Source organism: Tasmannia lanceolata, unplaced genomic scaffold (genome assembly GCF_043159265.1).
Source record: "Tasmannia lanceolata isolate RefF3 unplaced genomic scaffold, GAP_Taslan_0.1 ptg000003l, whole genome shotgun sequence".
NCBI classification, from domain to species: domain Eukaryota; kingdom Viridiplantae; phylum Streptophyta; class Magnoliopsida; order Canellales; family Winteraceae; genus Tasmannia; species Tasmannia lanceolata.
The window spans coordinates 3,706,174-3,726,800 of NW_027518680.1; the positions used below are offsets into that span (position 1 = coordinate 3,706,174).

At 37.3% G+C, this 20,627-nt stretch overlaps 2 protein-coding genes and 1 non-coding gene across 3 annotated transcripts; 1 reads left to right on the forward strand and 2 right to left on the reverse strand.

Moving 5' to 3' along the window:
- Window positions 1-1,815: 1,815 nt before the first annotated feature.
- LOC143848100 (lipid phosphate phosphatase delta-like) lies at window positions 1,816-7,755 on the reverse strand. Its single transcript, XM_077356913.1, has 8 exons — window positions 7,395-7,755; window positions 7,207-7,302; window positions 7,020-7,094; window positions 6,785-6,915; window positions 6,586-6,689; window positions 6,350-6,478; window positions 6,075-6,190; window positions 1,816-2,595 (listed from the first exon to the last, which is right to left on the reverse strand). Exons 1-8 carry the CDS (start codon window positions 7,563-7,565, stop codon window positions 2,044-2,046), a joined length of 1,374 nt encoding a protein of 457 aa, XP_077213028.1. The 5' UTR covers window positions 7,566-7,755; the 3' UTR covers window positions 1,816-2,043.
- Window positions 7,756-10,197: 2,442 nt separating this feature from the next.
- Window positions 10,198-10,269, forward strand: TRNAG-UCC (transfer RNA glycine (anticodon UCC)). Its single transcript has one exon. It is a non-coding gene; the product is annotated as a tRNA-Gly (tRNA).
- A 3,229-nt stretch (window positions 10,270-13,498) lies between these two features.
- LOC143860209 (histone-lysine N-methyltransferase ATXR4-like) lies at window positions 13,499-19,466 on the reverse strand. The gene is made up of 8 exons (XM_077370775.1): window positions 19,163-19,466; window positions 18,787-18,903; window positions 18,663-18,718; window positions 18,057-18,183; window positions 17,726-17,795; window positions 17,076-17,255; window positions 13,857-13,928; window positions 13,499-13,753 (listed from the first exon to the last, which is right to left on the reverse strand). Exons 1-8 carry the CDS (start codon window positions 19,415-19,417, stop codon window positions 13,635-13,637), a joined length of 996 nt encoding a protein of 331 aa, XP_077226890.1. The 5' UTR covers window positions 19,418-19,466; the 3' UTR covers window positions 13,499-13,634.
- Between the last annotated feature and the right edge of the window lie 1,161 nt (window positions 19,467-20,627).

The following is a 20,627-nucleotide window of genomic DNA, read 5'->3' on the forward strand; positions in this document are numbered from 1 at the left end:
ACGAAAACAATTTCATACAAAAAATGCAAGCTTTTTTTAATAAAATTTTGGACCAATTACCAATGGGGGACAAACATTAGGCAGAATTATCAACTGGACCCAGGCTTTTCAGAAATTACCAATGGGGGACAAAATCTGTCTTTTCAGTAAAAGCTGGACGAAAATACCCTTTGGCATATAAAACACGTTTTGACTTTGGAAGGGGGTTTTCAAGTCTCTACGATTGGGGTTATTAGTAACCCTATTTTGATACTTGATAACCCCAATCCTAGAGATTTGAAAATTCCATTCCAAAACTCCAATACCCTCGGCCAATTTTCAAGGATTTGATAAGCCCATTCAGAAATTGGTAACTCCATTTTTTATACTAGATAACCCCATTCCTAAAGACTTGAAAACCCTCTTTCAAAACTCCAGAACTCTCGGTCAATTTTTAGGGACTTGAAAACCCCGTTCTAAAATTGGTAACCCCATTTTGATACCTAATAACCCCAATCGTAGAGACTTGAAAACCCCCTTCCAAAGTCAAAACGTGTTTTATATGCCAAAGGGTATTTTTGTCCAGCTTTTACTGAAAAGACAGATTTTGTCCCCCATTGGTAATTTCTGAAAAGCCTGGGTCCAGTTGATAATTCTGCAAAATGTTTGTCCCCCATTGGTAATTTTCCCTAAAATTTTATGTGGACAAAATAGGGTTCTAACTTTAATAATGTAAGGTATTTAATAGCTACAAAGAAACCAACTTTTAAAAGGTATATAATATAAGGGCTTTGCTAGGGACCACCCCAGAAGGCATTTCGCGGGTTGGCTGTTGCATGCGCAAACAGCTACGTAGGCTCAATTTTCAACAGGTTTTGTCTTATTCATTTAATTCGTCTGAGGTGGTTGTACTCATGTAACAGCCGGCCCATGATGGTCCCTAACAAATCCCTATAATATAGTAGTTGTAGAGAAAGTTTTGTGCTTAAGATATTCAGTAGTTACAAAGAAATTTATTATTTAATAATTAAAAGAAATTCAGAACCATCCCACTTGCAAATAAGCCAAATTTGTGTAGAATTATAATAAGGGAAAAATACAGATACACCCCATCAACTTTCTCATTTTCAACTATAACCCTGACTTTTAAAAGTCACCAACTACAACCCCTGAGGTGAGGTAGACCCGCTCTGTTTACGGTTCGTCGACAGATCGAAGGGTTAGGATCATCCTATGGAGCTGATTTTTTAGGCACTCATTATCTGTGTCGGGTCCATCAAATGAATGCTTTGGATCATCTAAACAATTTGGGCTTATTGTGCTTTTGGCGGTGTTTGAATTCGGGTATGGGGTTTGGATCGGGGGTATGGGCTCTTCATTAGCATTGATAGTGTTTCAAAAGAGGGGGTCTACCATAATCATATGGTTGAATAGCGGAGATTGATGGTGCCTCATTTTCTCACTAGCTGGCAAGGGACCTCCAATAAGGACGCCGGGGATGATCTGGACTGTTGCACAGGTGAGCGCGTGAAGATGCCTCAAATCAATCCTAACCACTGGCAAATATATGATATATTTGTAGAAAAAATGACTAGAAGCAATGTGCTAGATTGGATTGCAAGCGTCTATTCGTGGATGGTAACTTCAACCACATTCACCTACAATCCAAAACAGATGCCCCTCATCTCTTACATTTTCTGTGACTGAAAACTTACTCTGCTTACTTCTTTATGTTATATACTCAAACAATCATGGGTTCTTCCATATTGTATGATCTTTCTCATACGGCAACAAGCTGGCAATTTGAGTAATTTCAAAGTTGTCAATGCACAGGAATACCATCACAATTCTGCAATTACTATCACTAATTTTAGTAATTTAGGAGTTCTAAAAGCGTGTGGTCTTTACAAATTACAAGTATGGCTCGAAAGCCAAACTAAGTTTAAGCAAACAAATTAGAAATATACAAAAAGAATAATTCCTATTATTAACTCATGAGCGCAAATATGAAACGAGTTCTACGTAAATAGTGTACAATCAATCAAACCTCAATCTGGAATCTTGCTACAACCTCAAATGAGAGAATATCAATGGAACCAAATTGACTACTGACCATGCAAGGCCTGCATACTGAAGAAACCTTATGCCGGTGTCGACATCATAAGACTCCTGAGAGGAGAAGCACATCCTCTGAAGATAACCCAATCGCTCGCTCTCGCCGTCCTCTATACTTGCAACAGACTCTTTTAGTGCCGGGATGCTCTCGCCGTCCTCTATACTTGCAACAGACTCTTTTAGTGCCGGGATGCTCTCGCCCTCCTCTATACTTGCAACAGACTCTTTTAGTGCCAGGATGCTCTCGCCGTCCTCTATACTGGCAACAGACTCTTTGAGTGCAGAGATGTAGCATGACGAGCTTATGGGGATGCCCAAAGTGTTGCATATTACAGGGAGCATCCATTTAGCTAGAGCCTTGGTGCAAAACTTCACTATCAGAATCGTAGGAATGCCCACAAATGTCCTTCCAAGGAACTTTGTCATGGTGAGTTGTGGGCTAAAGATATGTGGAACGTTGTCATGGTGAAACTGAAGGTAAGTCTGGTGGACTCCTGTAACCTACAACAGCCGAAAACATTTCATTATGTAAACAAGAGTAGCAGCCCAACTCTGGAAAATTTAGTTAGCCCATCAAGCAACTAAAAGAAATAAGAGAAAGGATCTTAAATCTAGAAAATAGCTAAATGTTATGCGATGTCAGTGGACAGCAAGATTCATGTAATAACATCATAAAATATGTTTCGGTTCTTTCTTCTTTTTTTTCTTTTTTTTTAACTTTTAGTTGGAATGTATTGGACTGTGTTTTTCAATCTTAATTCCAAAAGAATCCACAAAGACAGCTTGAAGCTAAATTGCATGACTTCTATAATCCAAGTTCTAATAGCAAATGGAAATTGATGCAGAAACTCCATGTACATATGAATAACGATAATTTTCTGATCCATCTTTTGGCATGAAAGCTGCCCTCAAAATTTTCTTTTTCATTTTGAAAGATAGAAGAAGATTTATTAGAAATGAAGAGAAATAAAAGCACAAAAGGAGCAGAAATTTTTTATTTTTTTATAAAAGGTAACAGAAATTTATTAAAATGAACAGTTCAAGTACAGCGAGGGGAAAGGCATCCCACTAGATCCAACACTCCAACTGCTACAGCCACTACCACTTCAATGCTATCCTTAACATACTAAGATATCACTACTGATAGTGAGTCTTCGTGGGCTCCTGCTCCGCTCCCTCTTTTCCCATCAAGTCGATAACATGTTTGACCTCTTTTAATGCATGAGTACAATAGATTTCTTAACCCCCTTCCTCGGCAGCCCACTCTATGGTAACTTTCACCCGCTTTTACTTTGGCTGGTTTTACCAGGTAGGCCTCTCCACAGGTCGCCCCTTCCGTGATTATAATACGTGATGTATTGAATGGATTGAAAATTTCCTCTCCACAAGTCGCCCCTACTTTCCACTGCATCCTAAGTATCAGGAGATAGAATGGATTGAATTTTTTTCCCTGACAAATAGTAATATTGCAACCAAGATTCCTCTCTGTGTTGGGTAACACATACATGAGCTTCTATAAACCTGATGATGGCAAATCAATCTCCTGGAAGAGCTAATAAATGCAAGTACAACTCGTGCACTGTCCTGAAGTTCTTTGTGGTTCTCAAGAAAAACAATCCATACTGATATGAAAGCTCCAAGGACTATAGAACCAAGACATGACCCACAAATTGTTTGACTCTCACTCTAGGCACTTCCAGTTGAAACATATGGTTCTTTGGACACTTTAGCTATGAATCCAAGCATCACGCTGCCTCCAATAAACATCTTCACCGAAGATACGAAAAATAAGAATACGTTCCCATTCAGTTTTAGAATAATTAACTGAATACTAGCATTCTCTAGTTGGCTAAGAATTCTAGTTCTTACCATTCATAAAAAAAAGAAAAAAAGAATTCTATTTCTTTCTTTCTGTCAGCCGCTAAAACAACTGAACATCACTGCTTCCCCATACCGCCTTCTACAAAGATCAATTTACCCTAATCATGCTATTGCACACTATTGCACATAAATGAGAGAACTATTTTTCTGGTTCATAAGGTTTCTGACTATCATAAGATTAGTTGTTAAGCAACCATGGTCAAGCACTTTCCTCGAGAAGCAACACAAGTTTGTCACCCAATAGCAGCAAATTTCAATACATCAACATGAGAAATGTGCATTTTGACATGTTAACATGTTAAAATATTTTTTTATTTAATTGCTAAGCTTTAATTGGAGCATTCCAGTTTCGATTTGTTACATTGATTTTCACACGCAGATCCATTGATAAGCGGTGTCATGTACCGAGGTTGTTAGTGAGAAGTGTTAAATTATTTAATTAGTGAGAAGTGGTAAGTTATTTAATAAAATATATCAAATTTCACATTTGAAACTTAAAGGGCAGTGATAAATCGACTCCCAAATATCTTAAATCGACTCCCCATGTGTCTTTCTCTCTCCTCTGCGTTAGAGAGAGGAGAGAGAAAGACACATGGGGAGTCGATTTATCACTCCCCAACTCAAAGCATATTATGGGAAACACAGAAACATCAGATCATGGTATTTACCAAGTAAAAAAGTTGAGCATGCAGAATATCACTCCATTAAACCCCAATTTGGGTTGCAAAATTAGTTAAACTTAGTGGCACCATTAAGACTTTTTGAGAAAAAGTTTTATTTAACATGACCTAATCAATTTTTTTCAAGCACAAATTTCCTCGGGTACAATGTACGGCCAATTTCATCAAATAGTACAGAATCTTACTGCAGAAAGCCCTCAAGTGGAGAGAGATGCCCACTGAAAATTTTAAGGTTCTAATCCATTAAGGGTGAATAAGATTGGAATCATCTACCACAGTTTCAATAAATAAGGTTAGTTTGAATAGTTTCTCTCAAAACAATGGGAATAAATTAGGCCAATTAGGAAGAAAAGGCATGCTGTGACTGGGTCTCACTGAGATGGGCACGAAGTAAAATGTGAAGTTTCCTACTGGCTAAAAAAATGTAATTGGGAGCCGAATCCTATTTCGGCTATAACCTCCATTGCGATGTTCTCATACGCAGAAATACCCCCTTAGCCAGCTTTCGTAGCAAATTCTATTTGTTCTTCGCCACTTTGGGCTGTAGGGTTTACTTCCTTCTTTTTTGGTTGGTAAGGGCTTCCTTTTTTGCGTAGGTAAGCTGGGATTGAACCTCCGACCTCCAGGTTGATGAACCAAGTCTTGACCATTGAGCCAAAGGCTCAATCCTGGGGTAAGGGTTTCCATGGAGAAGGAAATTTCTAATGGGTATGCAACTAGATCTGAAAACTGAAATTATGACCCGATATGCTTTGAGCTTGAAGGTTCGACGAATAATCATGTCCCCAATTTTGAGTCACATGTCCAATCAGTCATCACTCGTTCCTCAGAGTTCACTGCCTTGTTTTTTTTTTTTTCGAATGATGAAAATTTTTATTAATAGAGAAAACAGACCCCACAACCTGGGTGGTCAGTTCGTAGCCTCAAGGAGGGATGAAGTCAAAAATCTCCAGTCTCTCTCTATCAACTCCAGTCTCCATTTTAGTTTCTGTACGTAGCTTCTCCTAATATTGTTATTTTATATTTTCTCCTTGTTTCATTTAGTGTTGTGGAAAGTGACTAATGGTTTTGTTAAGAGAGCCTCCATTTCCTGCTTCCGCTTCCCGCTCTAGCAATCTTGGTTTTACATGCTCTAACCAGCTGTCAAATAGCTTTTGGGGAATTGTAATAGCTGTTTGACAGCTGGTTAAAACATGTAAAACAAGATGATTTTGTCTCAGTATCAAAACACGGTCGCGCATTGTCAATAGTGCGGAAAAATCTAGATATGAGAAAATTTGCTCCAAGTATCAGTGTCTTAAAGTCAAATTTCCTAATATTGGCTTGTCATTTCCCCCCCCCCCCCAAAAAAAAAGATGAGGGAATTCATAAATTAATGATAAGTTTTGATATGGAAAAGGTGAGACGCTTTGTGCTTACTATCCCAAAAGCAACACCAGTGAAGGCTGCATGATACTCAAAGCTTGGAGTTGGAAGCTCTGGTGTTGGATAAGCAAAGAGCGATAATACAGAAAGGGCGGCCGAGAAGGCTATAACTGCAATACAAAGTTAGCAACAAGGTAACAACATTAATGAAAGAAATCGGCCCGAAAAGGAACAACAATTCTCATAATTGAGTAAAAGTTACATTTGATTTTACCAATGAAAGAAAAAGAATCCATATAAAAAAAGTAGAGAATTTCCAAAACACGTACCATTCTGTCCAGATATGATAAAACTGTCAACGTAATCATGAATCAAAATCCAAAATCGAAGGATCACAAGCCCGACAACAAGTCCACCTACGACATCAATCGCACTGTGCATGCCAAGGTAAATCCTTCCTAAAACAAAGCAAAATTTCAAGTGAGAAATACAAAGCAAGATCAACGAAACCTACAAAGATCTTAACAGAAAAATCCGCATAAAAAAACAGGGATTACAAACCCACCAAAGCCAATGAGCCCTACAAGCACGCAAACCATGAAAATTCCAGCCAAGATTACAACACCATTGGTATCAGAGCTATTTGCCAAAACATAGTACAATAGATATCTGCAACACCCTCAAATTCAAGAACAGAATTATTTTGGTACTCAATATGATTACCATAACCAATTAAGAACAAAATAGAAGAATCTAGAAGATACCCAGAGAGGCAAACTGTGTTGAGAGTATGAGAAGAAGGCAATCCATATTCCAATGCATTTTCTTTCTCATCTTTAGTAGCTGTTATTCTCCTAACAGGTGGAGAATTGGGTCTAGGAGCTGATACTACATCCTTACCACCCACACACAAACACCCAAAATTATTACATACACTGGATAAAAAGGCAAATACAAAAATGAAACAACATAAAGACCCCATTATGGAGAAGCAAATACCTTAATAGCATTCCCTAAATAATCACAGAAAGCCATCAAAAGTGTCATCTGTCTACCCAATTTGCTATGCCCACTCTACAAATAATACAAGAACAACCAAGAAATCATTGAAATACCAACAACCCGAAACTTATGAACAACAATAAAAAAAATTCAATCAAGATAAAAAATAAAAAAAAAAACCTACCCAGAAGAGCAGAGGAAGGAAAGCAGTGTAAAATGGCACAGAGACAACACATGAAATAGCAGAGAAAAAAGTATCAAAGACAACATGCTGAAAGCCCTGCAAGAAACAAACCCCAAAATCTCAAAAAATCTCAAAATTGCCATCTTTTGAAGAGATTCAAAGAGAATGGTCATATGGGTTTTGTTTACCTGGATGTGAAGGATGAAGGGAGTGCCATTAACAACTAGGTGGGTGATGGATGTTTGGAGAAGTGATCTGACTTTGTGGGTCAGGTTGAGAAATGAGGAGATGAAAATCCAAAAAATGATCCCAGAAAGAGAGAGAACTTGCCACAAAGGAATAATTTCCATAATCTTCATTTGATTGAGAGAAAATCTCTGTTTTCTCTCAGAATCTGTTCTTTTCCTTTGACAAGAATTCTGGGTTTTGGGTTTTATTAGACCTGAAACCTAATAATGGTGGCGCTGACCAGACATACCTTCCCTGGCCATTGCCTTTTTATGTTTTCTCTCACAAAATCAATCCATTCTAGAAGAGAAATTTGTGTATTTTTTTTATTGAAATGATATCCAAACTACCGTTCTTAATAATTGCACAAACTCAGCTTGTCTGTTCCTTTTTGGGCAACTGTAATAACCCTTGACAGCTCAATAAACGACAAGATTGGTTGGTGCAGTTATAAAAGTTGTGCTGATATCAATTTCCTTTTTTATATTCATTATTCTCCTTGGACTTTTGACCACACACAATTATCACTGGAGATCGTTCGAATAGGCTGAGTGATTTGACATGTATGGGTAAATTGTTGCGGGACCAACTTTTAGTCAGTCAGAGAAAGACCGTCCGAACCTTGAGAGAAATTGCAAGGGAGGAATTTTACAACCCCACTTTTTAATATGTGCACCCTTTCAAGAGAAGAGGAACACAAAATTTTGGGTTCTTACAATTTTCTTCTTTGTTTTTTTTTTGGCAAGAGAAACTATTTGGATAGAAGGATTATAAGTGCTATATGAGATCAGGTAATTAGCTTTCATATGTCTATTGGTGGGCCCAAACAATAGGCCATTCAATTATTGGATGAGATGGACGGGTGTGATTGGTTGAGGTGGAGTCATAGAGGAATATAGGTGTGTTGGCCTGATTTTTGGGGCTATAGGAGATCCAAACCAAGCCCTTTCAAGTGGACAGCTTAGATCAATCTAACAAATAACTGATTATCAGCCTTGAAAGATGAGTCTATGACCATATCCAAAGTGAAATGACTACTTTGGCCTTGCACTTAGTAGGACCCACAAATGCACAATATTACTTAGATATTTTAGTAGGGCTCACAAATCTATGAGATCATAGTAAAAATTGATTATTAAAACTCTAGGACTTCAAATTCATGTATTTGTTGATGACTAACGGGTAATTTAAATGTCTGCATGACTCTAAAAAGTCTCCGCTGGAGTGCCCCCAGAGTCCCAAGAACATTAAAGTCCAAGTCCCCAGAGAGTCATGGACAATATCTTGAAGTCCGCACATTAAAATCCTGCACGACTGATTCCCCCTTAACAGCTGTGGAAAGCTAATTATAAAAGTAAAAGACAAAGTGGGTAGTGCCATTATCAAAACTATTTAGCAAATGAGACTATTTTTGTCTTTTCCCATTATAACGTGATTTGACGTCAACAGGGGGGCGCATACGTACTGCAGAGGGGGTGAAAATATAATCTCCCTTAGAATTTCTGTCAAAAAAGAGACTTATAAGTAATTAAATGGAAGTAGTAGGTGGCTGTTTTTTTGAGGAGAAATTATATCCATAAATATCCAGATTGGGCCCACCTACATTGGCATTATCCACAACAAATTGCATCAAACCACCTGAGATTTTCTAAGATATCAATAAAGACCTGCCCTCTCACCATCTACTTTTTTTTTTTTAATGTATAATTGGAAATAAGTATATTTTAAATTAAAAATTTTCAAATGGGGGCAATAAAAAAACCATTAATTCCATCATATAGTTTGACCAAACAATAAAATACCTTTAATTGGAAATGATTTCAGGGCTTCAATCTTTTGATAAACATGCGCTCCACTCGTTTGTCGTGTAGTATTTAAGGGCTTTAACTGCTTTTTCAGAACCCTAATATTCCTCTGACAGCCCTTTAAATACTACACGACAAAAGTTGGAGCGCATGTTTATCAAAACATTGGAGCGCATAAATTATTTCCCTACAACTAAAGGAATGCTAAATTGAAGGGCGCTTTGCAAAAAAAAAACCAACAACAAGGATGCCCCATTGGATCCATGTCATTATTACAGTGACAAATGCAAAGTTTAATGTAGGGCAGTCATGTGGGTCCAATGGGGCGCCCTTGCGGCCTTTTTTTTTTCTTTGTTTTTGTCAATTTTCAACAGCACAGTTCAGTTTGTGTGATTTATTAATGTGAAAGACACATGGGGAGTCGATTCATCCATTTGGGGAGTCGATTTATCACTGCACTATCCTTTTATGTATTTTTGGGTAGAAAATTTTGAAGGGACTCTTTAGATATTATTTTAGTGAGGGGTTTTTATTCACACTCCCTTGTTTTAATACTGACACTCCTCTCTTTAATTTTATACTTTTCTAATTAATATCCACTCTAATACATCTTGATAATGGCACTATTCACTTTGTTTTACACTCTTCTAATTGAATCCTCTTCTTTTTTTTAAGAGGTGAGCTGGGATTGAAAGGTTGCACAACAAAGCCTTTACCCAATTGGGCTAACTAAGCTAAGACTAAACTCTTCTGCTTGGATGTTGATACCATGCTTAGTATTTTTAACAGCAGTGAGAAGATAATGCATAAAACAAAGTGAGGAGGTTGGTAGCATCCATGTGAATAATTTTTTACAGATGATGGAAGTATCTACTTCAGTAGTAGGCAGGGACTCAACATCTTCTCCTTTCTCCTTTGTTTTTAAATAAACTCTGGCAACTGCCTTAGCCATCCGAAGGCGTTTGTAGTCCAACGGTTAGGATAATTGCCTTCCAAGCAATAGACCCGGTTTCGACTCCCGGCAGACGCAAATGCTTTTGTCTTCCCTTTTTCTACTACCTTTTGTTATTTACAGTTATGAATATTGAGATTAGCACATCAAAGTAGCATTAGCTTTCATTGGTTTTTACCCTTTTTTTTTACCAAAATTTGACAAAGGAAAAAAATCTCAAACACAGACTATCCGGTGGGTCCTATTACATAAATCGACCCTACTGATCGATCACTACGTCCGTTAAACAGCTTTCAAAGATAAGGAAGGGCCCGCATTAATGGATGATCTAGATCAACCACCCAACATCCATGGTCTAGATAAATCTTCATAAGTTATCTCTGTACAAATGACAAGGGGAATATATTAAAGGTATTCCTGTTGGAATTAATAACATGTCAACATGTCATCTACATATAAACAAACTATAACACCATAGTCTTTAGTAAATTTAGAATCAATGCATCTATCACCAGAATTATGAATAAAATCACTGTTTTAATCCATAAAGCGATTTAATCAATTTACAAACTTTATGTTCATTACTAGGTAGGGTAAACCCTTCAGGTTGGTCCACATAAACTTACTCATTTAAATCTCCATTTAAAAATGCGGTTTTGACATCCATTTGATGAATGTAAAGATTATATAAGGATGGCAAAGCTATAAGAATTCTAACAAAAGTGATACGTGCCACAGGAGCATATGTATCAAAATAGTCAATACCTTCTTTTTGTCTAAACCCTTTAGCCACTAATCTAGCTTTAAATGCTAGAATAGTACCATCAGTATTGTATTTCCTTCGAAATACCCACTTACATCCAATAGGTTTAGAACCTTTAGGTAAATCTACTAATAGTGTTGTTGCCCATAATGGAGTCCATACTCCTTTTGATGCGAGTATTAAGTTATAAAATAATACTGGCAGGGTTGTTGCACAAATTGAATATGCAAGTACTATTGGTAGTTTAATGTGTGCTACTGCACGAGGCCAGATATTTCTTATTCGGTGTGTAAACTTAGTAGGTACACTAGTAACCCTAGTACATCACATTGGCAAGCCATTGGTAGGGTTTTGGGATATCTAAAGAAGACTACTGGACTGGGACTTTATTATAATAATTTCCCTGCTGTACTAGAAGGCTATACTGATGCGAGTTGGATTACAAATGTGGGAGATAATAAATCCACTTTTGGATGGATTTTCACCCTTGGTGGGGGTGCCGTTTCTTGGGCAAGCAAGAAACAAACTTGTATCTCACACTCAACGATGGAATCCGAATTTATTGCCTTAGCGGCAACTGGAAAGGAAGCCGAATGGATTAAAAATTTATTGCTAGACCTTAAATTGTGGTCTAATCCTATTCGTCCAGTTAGAATTTATTGTGATAGTCAAGCTTCTTTATCAAGGGCTTATAATAATGCTTATAATGGTAAGTCTAGACATATAAGTCTTAGACATGAGTTTGTGAGACAATTGATACAAGATGGCATTACAATTGTCTATGTAAAGACAAGTAAAAACTTGGTTGATCCATTTACTAAGGCTTTGTCTAGAGACTTAGTAAAGAGTACTACTATTGATATGTGGCTTAAAACCATTAATAGTCAGCAATAATGGCAATCCAACCTAGTTCTAGAAAACTTCTAGTTCTCAGGTTTTAAGGGGTAAAAACAAGTTACTATGAGTGACTGATAGGTATTGTCCATCTATTAGCCCTAACTACCTTGGGACAATACTTTCCGTTACGAATTTGAGGTTGAATTAATTTCTTAATGAAGTTTTAAATGTGTTATAGTAACGAAGACACAAGAAAACTTCACCTATATGAACAAGGAAGTGGTGCCGCTTCTTTAGAGAATTATGGTTTATTCTCGAGAGGTTCATGAATAAGGATATAGCACATGGCCATAATAGTGCAATGTGTAAATGATTTTCTTATTAGGAATAAGGGAATTGTATGTGTTTAGTACTTCCGGTTGTATTACTTAAAATGTTGGTTTAATATGCAGACACCGTTCATTTTGATACAACTTTGAGATATTTAAACTAAGAGGTGGTTTTAAATTGTAAGATACCATCTTTAAGCATACAAGACTATGAATTATGGCAAATGTTTGACAAGTATTTTTAAATAAATTGTTTACAAACAAAAGTGGGGGATTGTTGGAATTTTTGAAAAGGCATATTTTTCAAAGGAGGCATTAATTTGGAACGGCATCAGTTTGAAATGGTGTCCATCCTTGAAAGGGTGGGTGTGTCAATTCTTGAAAGGGTGTAACCATTCTTGAAGGATGTACCTTTCCAAATAGATGTTTTCACTCCTATAAATAGAGGGTGTAGTCTCCTAAAATAAAAAACTAACGAACTCAGAATTTTGACTTTCTTGCTCTCTTTAACATTCTCTCGAGCATTTGCCATATATTTGAATTATTCCTTTTAGAAATTTATTTGGGAATTCTCCAAGATTTGCTACTTGTAGATTCCACCGAGACTTGGTTGTATCCTAGAGGATATTCGCATAATCTCGTAGCAAATTTGTGAAAACAAGTGAGAGCGAATAAAGCCTTAAGGAAAGTGTTTCGTGCACGCCTCAAAGTCCACTTTCCTTATACAATTTACATATCAGTCATAAAACAATTCCAGCAATATCAAGAGGCAATTTCATATTTTCATTTCATAATCTTTTAAAGGCAATGTTTGGCAACCATGGATTTTTTTCCCATGGAATATTAGCTTGCCAAGTGTGGACTGTTGAGAGAAGGAGAATTGAGAGGGAATGACTGAGGAGATGATGCAAAGTGACAAAAAATAGAGTTTTTGTTTTCCTTTTTTTTCAGCCACATCAAACTCTCCTCACAAATGTCCTCTCAATTCTCTTCCTCCCCCAGCTTCCTTGCCCCTTTGCAAGCACTTGATAAACCAATATCAAAGAGATTGAGGCCCTCTTTATATACCCTCTAAAAATTATTTGCATGTACACCTATATACACTTAGAGTTATTTGTGTAATTTTAAATGTTTTTAGATAATCGGGGATTTAATTATCTATTTCCTTCGTTACATAAACAGATCAAAGAGATAAAGGGCCTCTTTGGATACCCTCTAAAATTTATTTATGTATATACTGTTTGTTTTTTTGTTTTTTTTGTATAATCTTCCAAAGTGGCTTTAATGTCCCATTTGCAGGTAAGATTTTCTTCAAAGAGCTATTTGCGAATAAGGTAAAATTTTGTTGGTAGCCAAAGAGGCCCTAAAGAAGTGGAAGTGTTGAGAAGTCCAACTGTTAATTGATATTATAAGGATAATCTTTTTAAATAAAATTGAAGGTTATTACAGCAAATTTGACAGAATCGAAAGTCGCAGAAACCAGATATAAGCATGATCAATGCAATGCTTTTTCTCTAATCGCCAGACATACAGCGAAGACAACGACACTGAAAACCAAACCCTTCATTAAGGAGGGTCTGTCGAGCATCATGATCCATACTCGCATCAATGTAGCAGATGCAAAGCTCCTCTCCTGTCACCAAATAAGATTCGGATACAGTTCTAATGTAATTCTGGCATTGTTAATAAGGTGATTGATTCCAAAAAAAATGATGAATGTTTCGAGGTACTTAAACCTTCTTCAATGTCGCGAAGGGCTTTCAATCTTGCATCTGCATTATCTATCCATACAATGTGCGCATTTGGATCTGAAAATGGCAAAATACTCAGCTCAGCCACTTCTTTTTAAGTTAGAACATTCAATACTACAACTATAGATAGAGATTACAAGCAAAATGTATAGCATGAACTTGGTGGTCTACCATATGTTAATTTGATATGGAATGGGAAGCAAACTTCCAACAAATGGAGCAGCATAAGATGATCCACAATTTGTGAGGAAAAACTCCCAGCTGCAATAAGTGTGACACTTGTACTGACTGAAATTACACAATATAGGGAAGCTTCACATAAACGAGCATGCAGTGTGTATTTTGCACAATTATTAGTGTGGGAAAGGGGTCATAGTTCCATTGATCAATATAAAATTGAGCCCATGAGAAACAAACCAGCACATAAGAAAGATTGCAGTTATTACACTGCAAACTTAGGAAATGCTGAGTTTGTAATTTATAATACACTCTTTAGGACCTACAAGGGCTATGGTGTCAGAAGACCGCAATCCTCAAGATCTCGTCGAGTTTACTAGCTGATGCTTTATAACATTAAGGAAATTCTTCAGAAAAATAATATTAACAGCATCCTCCCCCTGCAGCAGAATGCTCAAGCCATACGTGGCATAAGTAAAATACAAGATCATAAGAACAACAAAGGAGAAACAGGGGCAACACATGTGAAAACGACACAATAGAGGCTTTACATGAAGGATAGTTGGAGTGAGAAGGGTCAAGACATGCGAGATGATTCTCTCACCAAAAATCACAAAGTGGAGAGCATTTATTGATTCAAAAGATACTGTTTTCACCACCAAAGATCATCGATGAAGAGACATGACAGCTATCTAACATCTTTCAAACAAGGTGTACCTAGGGAGGAAAGTTATGTTATTTTACAAGTGAATGATCCAATGGAAACATATTCAAGCAATATGGTGGACAAAATGCACTTGAAAGAAGAAGAGCAGCACAAAACGTACAAGATACAATGGTTCATGAAGGGAGGTGAAGTACATGTTTCTACTCGTTACTTAATTTTCTCTTTTAGGGGACCCAAGTACAGAGGACGTGCAGTGTGGTCCCAATGTAAGCATGCCACTTATTGCTTGGGAGACCATTAAATTATAATCAAGATGTTATAGGGAAAAGAAAAACACAAATCTTTAGGGCATGTTTGGGTACCATGAATTTTTCCCCCATGATAAACTAGTGTCTCCAAGTGGTGAAGTGGCTAAAAATCATGAAACTAGTGTCTCAAGTGGTGAGAAGTGGCTAAAATTCAGGAAACCAAAAGGCCTACTCAAAATAGGATTGACCATTTCCTAATTTTTAGCCACTCCTGACCCTCATCGCAATCGTTCCCTCTCAAATCTCTCCTCCTCCCACCTGACCTAGCTTTCTCTCATCACTTGGAGACACTAATTTATCATGAAAAAACAAAAAATCCTGCCTGCCGGACAAGGTCCTTAGTGAAGGATGGAGAAAAAAAAATAACACATGCATATGAAGGAGGATTTTGAACCCAAGCTTTGTAAAGATGATGTTTTTTTTTTTTTCATTTGCAAACGATCATAGAAAGATGTCAATGAATCGGGAACTGATTGTGTATTTAAAGTAAGGATCCGTCTGGATTTTAAGGCCCAACCCCAAAGGATCATAGACAGACTCTAACGAGGTGGAGGTTCATGCCCTTCATGTATGAGATTCGTCTTGTTGACAAACTTGGTTGGATTACCTTATCATTGAGGGCAATTCTCTTAATGAAACTAAATGACTCTAACTACTCGTGGATTCTTGCAGATGCAATAGAAGAGATTTGTGCTGCGATTGAGGGTCATGGCATTGACATTCATTAGACACGTCTGGAATTCTGCCAATTACAACGCAGATTGACTTGATTACTCCAGGGTTGTCAGCGACACTACTTTGGTTTTCGACTTTCTTCCATGAGGTTCGTTTTTCTGTTTATGAATTTTCCTTTTTGTTTGGTATTTTGATGTTACTTTCTTTATTACGAGTTGCTTTTGCTTCTTGCAATTTAATGAAATTACCAATAAAAAATGGAAGAATAAGCCTACAATCAATCAAAGGTTTGCCATTTTCAAAAGAGGATTTGTGAAAAAAGGACTACTATAAGTTGTTGGCACTCAAAGTTTTCTCCAACCCAGGATGAACCGAAGCAAGAAAAGTTCATAAACAAGCCAAAAATTTAACAAGGAATATGCTAAAAAGAAAAACATTTTTACGCGAGGGAAGGGTGAATGAGATCATGCAATTGCTTTATCCATCAGGGTGGGGTTCTTTGAGAGGAATATTTTCAACTAGAGGAATAGATGTTTTATGACTTTATCAAGATGCTTTCTGAAAATGTTGTGGCTACGATCTATTGGGAGTTCTCTTTTCCAAACTGAGAAGTAGGAACAAAATGAGGAGTCTTCAGTTAGGCGCGCACGGGGAGAGAGGGGGGGTGGGTGTTTTTTTTTTTTTTTGGGGGGGGGGGGGGGGTGGGGTGGCGGGGGGAGAGGATCAAGAGTTGGTTTCTAAAAACTAGAACAAGCACGAATATTTGGCACCCCGTATCTAGAACTCAAGCAGTCCCAGTTCACCTCATCTCAACAAATGATTTCATGAGGCCAGAAAGAATTTAAGAGAGGAGAACAGGGGATGTAATTTATGGTTCTTTGGGGCTAGCATATATTGCCAAATTATAATCGAATACTTCAAGAGTCTCCCATGTATCTTCAACTCAATTTTATTGTTTGTTCATTTTTCACAATAGAAAATTGTTTGGTTCTTCTTTTATAATAGAAATTCTTGTATAATTTCCGATGGATATTTCCTCTGTTTTCGGGTCTACCACAAAAGCTGGTGCACACTTTTTTTTACCCCCTTACTGTAGGGAACATGTTGACCAGATGCCAGCTAGAGTTAACCAGGACTCCCTAATGTGACAAGTGTATACCTCGCCATTGTCTCCCCCCCCCCCCCCCACGCCCAGTCATGCAGAAGCGGATAAGACAACCAAAAGAGTGTGAAACTATGCTCCTGTTACCATCATATTACATTGAAATGTAGAGATCTCAGTTCCATTTTGAGTTATACGAATACCACCCACAGGACATCTCAATAAAAGTAAGGAATAAGTTTAGACTTTAAGGGAGTAGAAGAATGAAACCTTACCACAGTCATGATTGTAGAAGGACGGAAGCATATAAACAGCATTTCCGACTGCAGCTTCAGCTGCAACAGAGGCTGCTGCAGAAGAAAGAAGATCCTCATACGATCCACCAACCAATTCAATGCGAAATGCATTGATACGAATCCGTGCCAGCACACTGATATACCATTCCTTCGTTAGAACTAGTGAAGTCAAAGAAACTTGTTTCTTAAAAACATGCTAAAAATGTTACCAGGGTAGCAAGGCAAGCAAAAACAGTTATGTTACATCTGACTGTTGCAATACAGAATGTGTACGGGGTGGCAAAGTAGGATTTGTGGATTTGGCATTATGATTTCGTCAAGTTTAGAAATATAATACTTCTATTGATAGAACCGTAAAATGAAAATAGGAAATTTTTATGTAAGATTAATGTTTTATTCCATATAAAATAAAATAAAAAGTTTACTGTTGGAAGGGATAGGGCTCAAACATGTGGTAAATGTAAATTGATGTTAGTGGAGTTAAAAAGGAAATCTAAAAGTATTTCCCAAATACATGGAGTGTCAGAATTTGAACCATCCAACATGGGTAATTCAACCATCCAGAAGAGTCTATGTAACATAGGATATTAGTGAGACTAGGATAATAATTTCTCCCACACAAAGGATACATGCTATGTGTTTGTTCTTGATCCCTGCTTTCATCAAAGTGTGCCTCAACAATTCAAACTCCTTTTCCATCTAGGAATTAAAAAATGACACATAAAAGATTATCAATGGAATAAAAGAAAACATAATAATCTGAATAGCAATGTGGGTTCCCTTTGATATAGATGCAAGAACAAGAAATGTTCAGCCTTCTGCACACCGCAATGAAATGTACTGCAGTGTAGGCGGTTCTCCAGATGTTTGTAATTAAAAATATTTCTCACTGGAACAATGCTATTAGCCGAGCTTTTCATGTCTCTATTCCTGATTCAGATAAAATTCCAAGGTCCTCACCTCTGAAATCATTTCAAACGACAAACTGGCTGGCTGGAGTATGTCAAGACAGTCTAAAGATGCTGAACCTGATATAACCATACAAGCCAAGCGCATCACCAAAAACGGATATTTCAACCCCCGCATTCTTCAAAAAAAAAAAAAAAGGACAAAAAAGTAAGAAGAACAGCATGTAATGCTTTCCAACTACCTAAATGGATGCACAATAAAATAATTTTTCATTGCTCACCTACAAAATCTAATATATTGCAAGAGGGAACAAATTTTTCTTTGTTTTTTTTTTTTTTTTTTCAGTGAGAGTATTTTCTCGTCGCAAACACTCAAAAGAAAATTCCATTTCAAAAAACAAAAAACACATGAAAGAAAATTAAGCTTATGCGATAGATTTCACGCAATATATTATATACAGGCGTGTGTTAAACAAAAATATCAATGTTTCATTGTGCATTAAGATTTCACACACTCACAAACCATATAACAGGCAAAATTTTAGGGTGTAGAATTCTAGGTACCAAATTGAAATCCCACAGTGATGCAATTCGAGTTAAACATGATCCTGAGTATACGAATTAAACATGATCCTAACTATGGAGATACGGTTCGTACTTGCAGTGATCATCATATGCCGACCAATCAGCTTTCCTCTCGACTTCAAAAAAGGCCTAAGAGAGTGCAGAAGTGTTACCAAGCATAAAAAGTAAAATCAACAATCTTTCACAATAAAATAAACCTTTGAGTTATCTCTGCATTCCTCACTGCAGAAATGAGAGGTTGGATCGACATGTGGAGAAGAAAGGCAAGCTTCAGAAGCTTTCATTCCCAATCTCTTCAGGCATAAATAACAGACCTAGATCACATATACATTAGATGTCATTTGGGTATTTTATTTTATTTTATAGATTGCAGTTTATCTGTAAAACTGCCCCAATTGCACACACATTATTTTATGGGCTCACATCAAAATAAACCCAAAATTTCTTGAAGATGACAAGAACATGTTGAGAAATTGCATTATCTAATAAAATGATCAAGACCCCATTGAGGTTTTTTTAATGAGGGTTAGAATTGGGAGAAGAAAAGAAGAAAAGGAATGAATTTATATATACCTGGTGGAGAAGGGAGAGGGAAGGGTGAGTGAGCAAGGGTTTTGCAGTGTGGATGAGTTCACCTGTGCCGATTTTGCGGGTGGCGAATGTGCCTCGGCCTGCGGACTCAGTGAGTGAGACTCGGATTGGAGGAGGCAAAGCAGTTGAAGTAGAAGAGGAGGAAAAGAGGAGGAGGAGAAGAAGAGGGTTGTTTCTTGTGGGGTTTTGGAGCTTTTTCAAGGATGACCAACGGCTAAAGCTGATGCTCCAAGACATGGCGCGCTGTTGAAAGAGAGACTGTCTGAAATGTGAATGGAAGAGGGAGATATCTCGTCCCTTTGGCTTCATTATCTAAAGTCGTTGTTTAAGGGGAGCCCACTCTAGATAGTTGGTCCCATTTAGGGGTGTCAATGGATCCGGACGGTCCGATGGATCGTCCGAATCCGAACGTTAATGAACGGGATCTAAACATGTGAATAGTATTCATGAGCATATTTCGGATCATCAAATCTGGGATTCGAAAATTTTTGAGTTGTGTATGGGCACGCCACATATGCCCATTGGATAGTCACGATCCGAAATGGTTTACAAAAATACCCTCCAAAATTTGTTAATGCTAACCGTTCTATGAAGGGTATTTTAGTCAAAACCTCTCTTATCACTTAATGAATCGGATGGGAATGCGATCTCACTCATTTCAGTCATTTCATTTCATACTTTCACGAAGGAAAAGAGAGAGGAGTTTTGTTCTTTATGCATCATATTCTTTGATAATAGTTATACATTATTTTTGTGTATGTAATTTTGATTAGTTTTATTGTTTACAAGCATTATTATACATGTAGATTAAAAATAGATAAAATTTTAATTTAGTTGAAGAAAATGCATAGAGACAAACTAATAGTGGACTGCCATTCTATCTCTTTTTTAAAAAATTAATTGTTTACTTAGCTTAGTGGGACATAAGAGGACACTTCGATGGACGGTCCGAATTAAAATGGATTGTGATCATGATGTGGAAAGTAGGATTCGAAGAATAATCCAACTCTAACCCGACTGATAAGGAATTTGAATGGTTCGTGACTGTAACGTAGGTGGATCCGACCCGAAGTGGATCCGTTGACACCCCTAGTCTCATTTTTTGGATGGTACAACTAGTACAGAAAAATCCCATATGAGAAAGAGTTAGAACCACGCGTCTTTGGGGAACGACCTAAGCTACAGTAAGAGACTAAAATTGAATGGTTTGGATCATGTTTGGGGTGAGTGGAAAAAATAAGGAGAACAAAAACTATATTTTAAGTAGGTTTTTTGTTTTCCCTGTTTTTTCAGCTACTTTTCACCCTCTCTTCGCACGCTCATGCCCGCAATTCTCTCCCTCTTCCACCTGCCTCGTCCCTCTTCCACAACTTGATCAACAAAAAATCCATGGAAAAAACTTTCTAGGTCAGTTTCATCCATGATTTCTGTGGTGTACTACATGTTT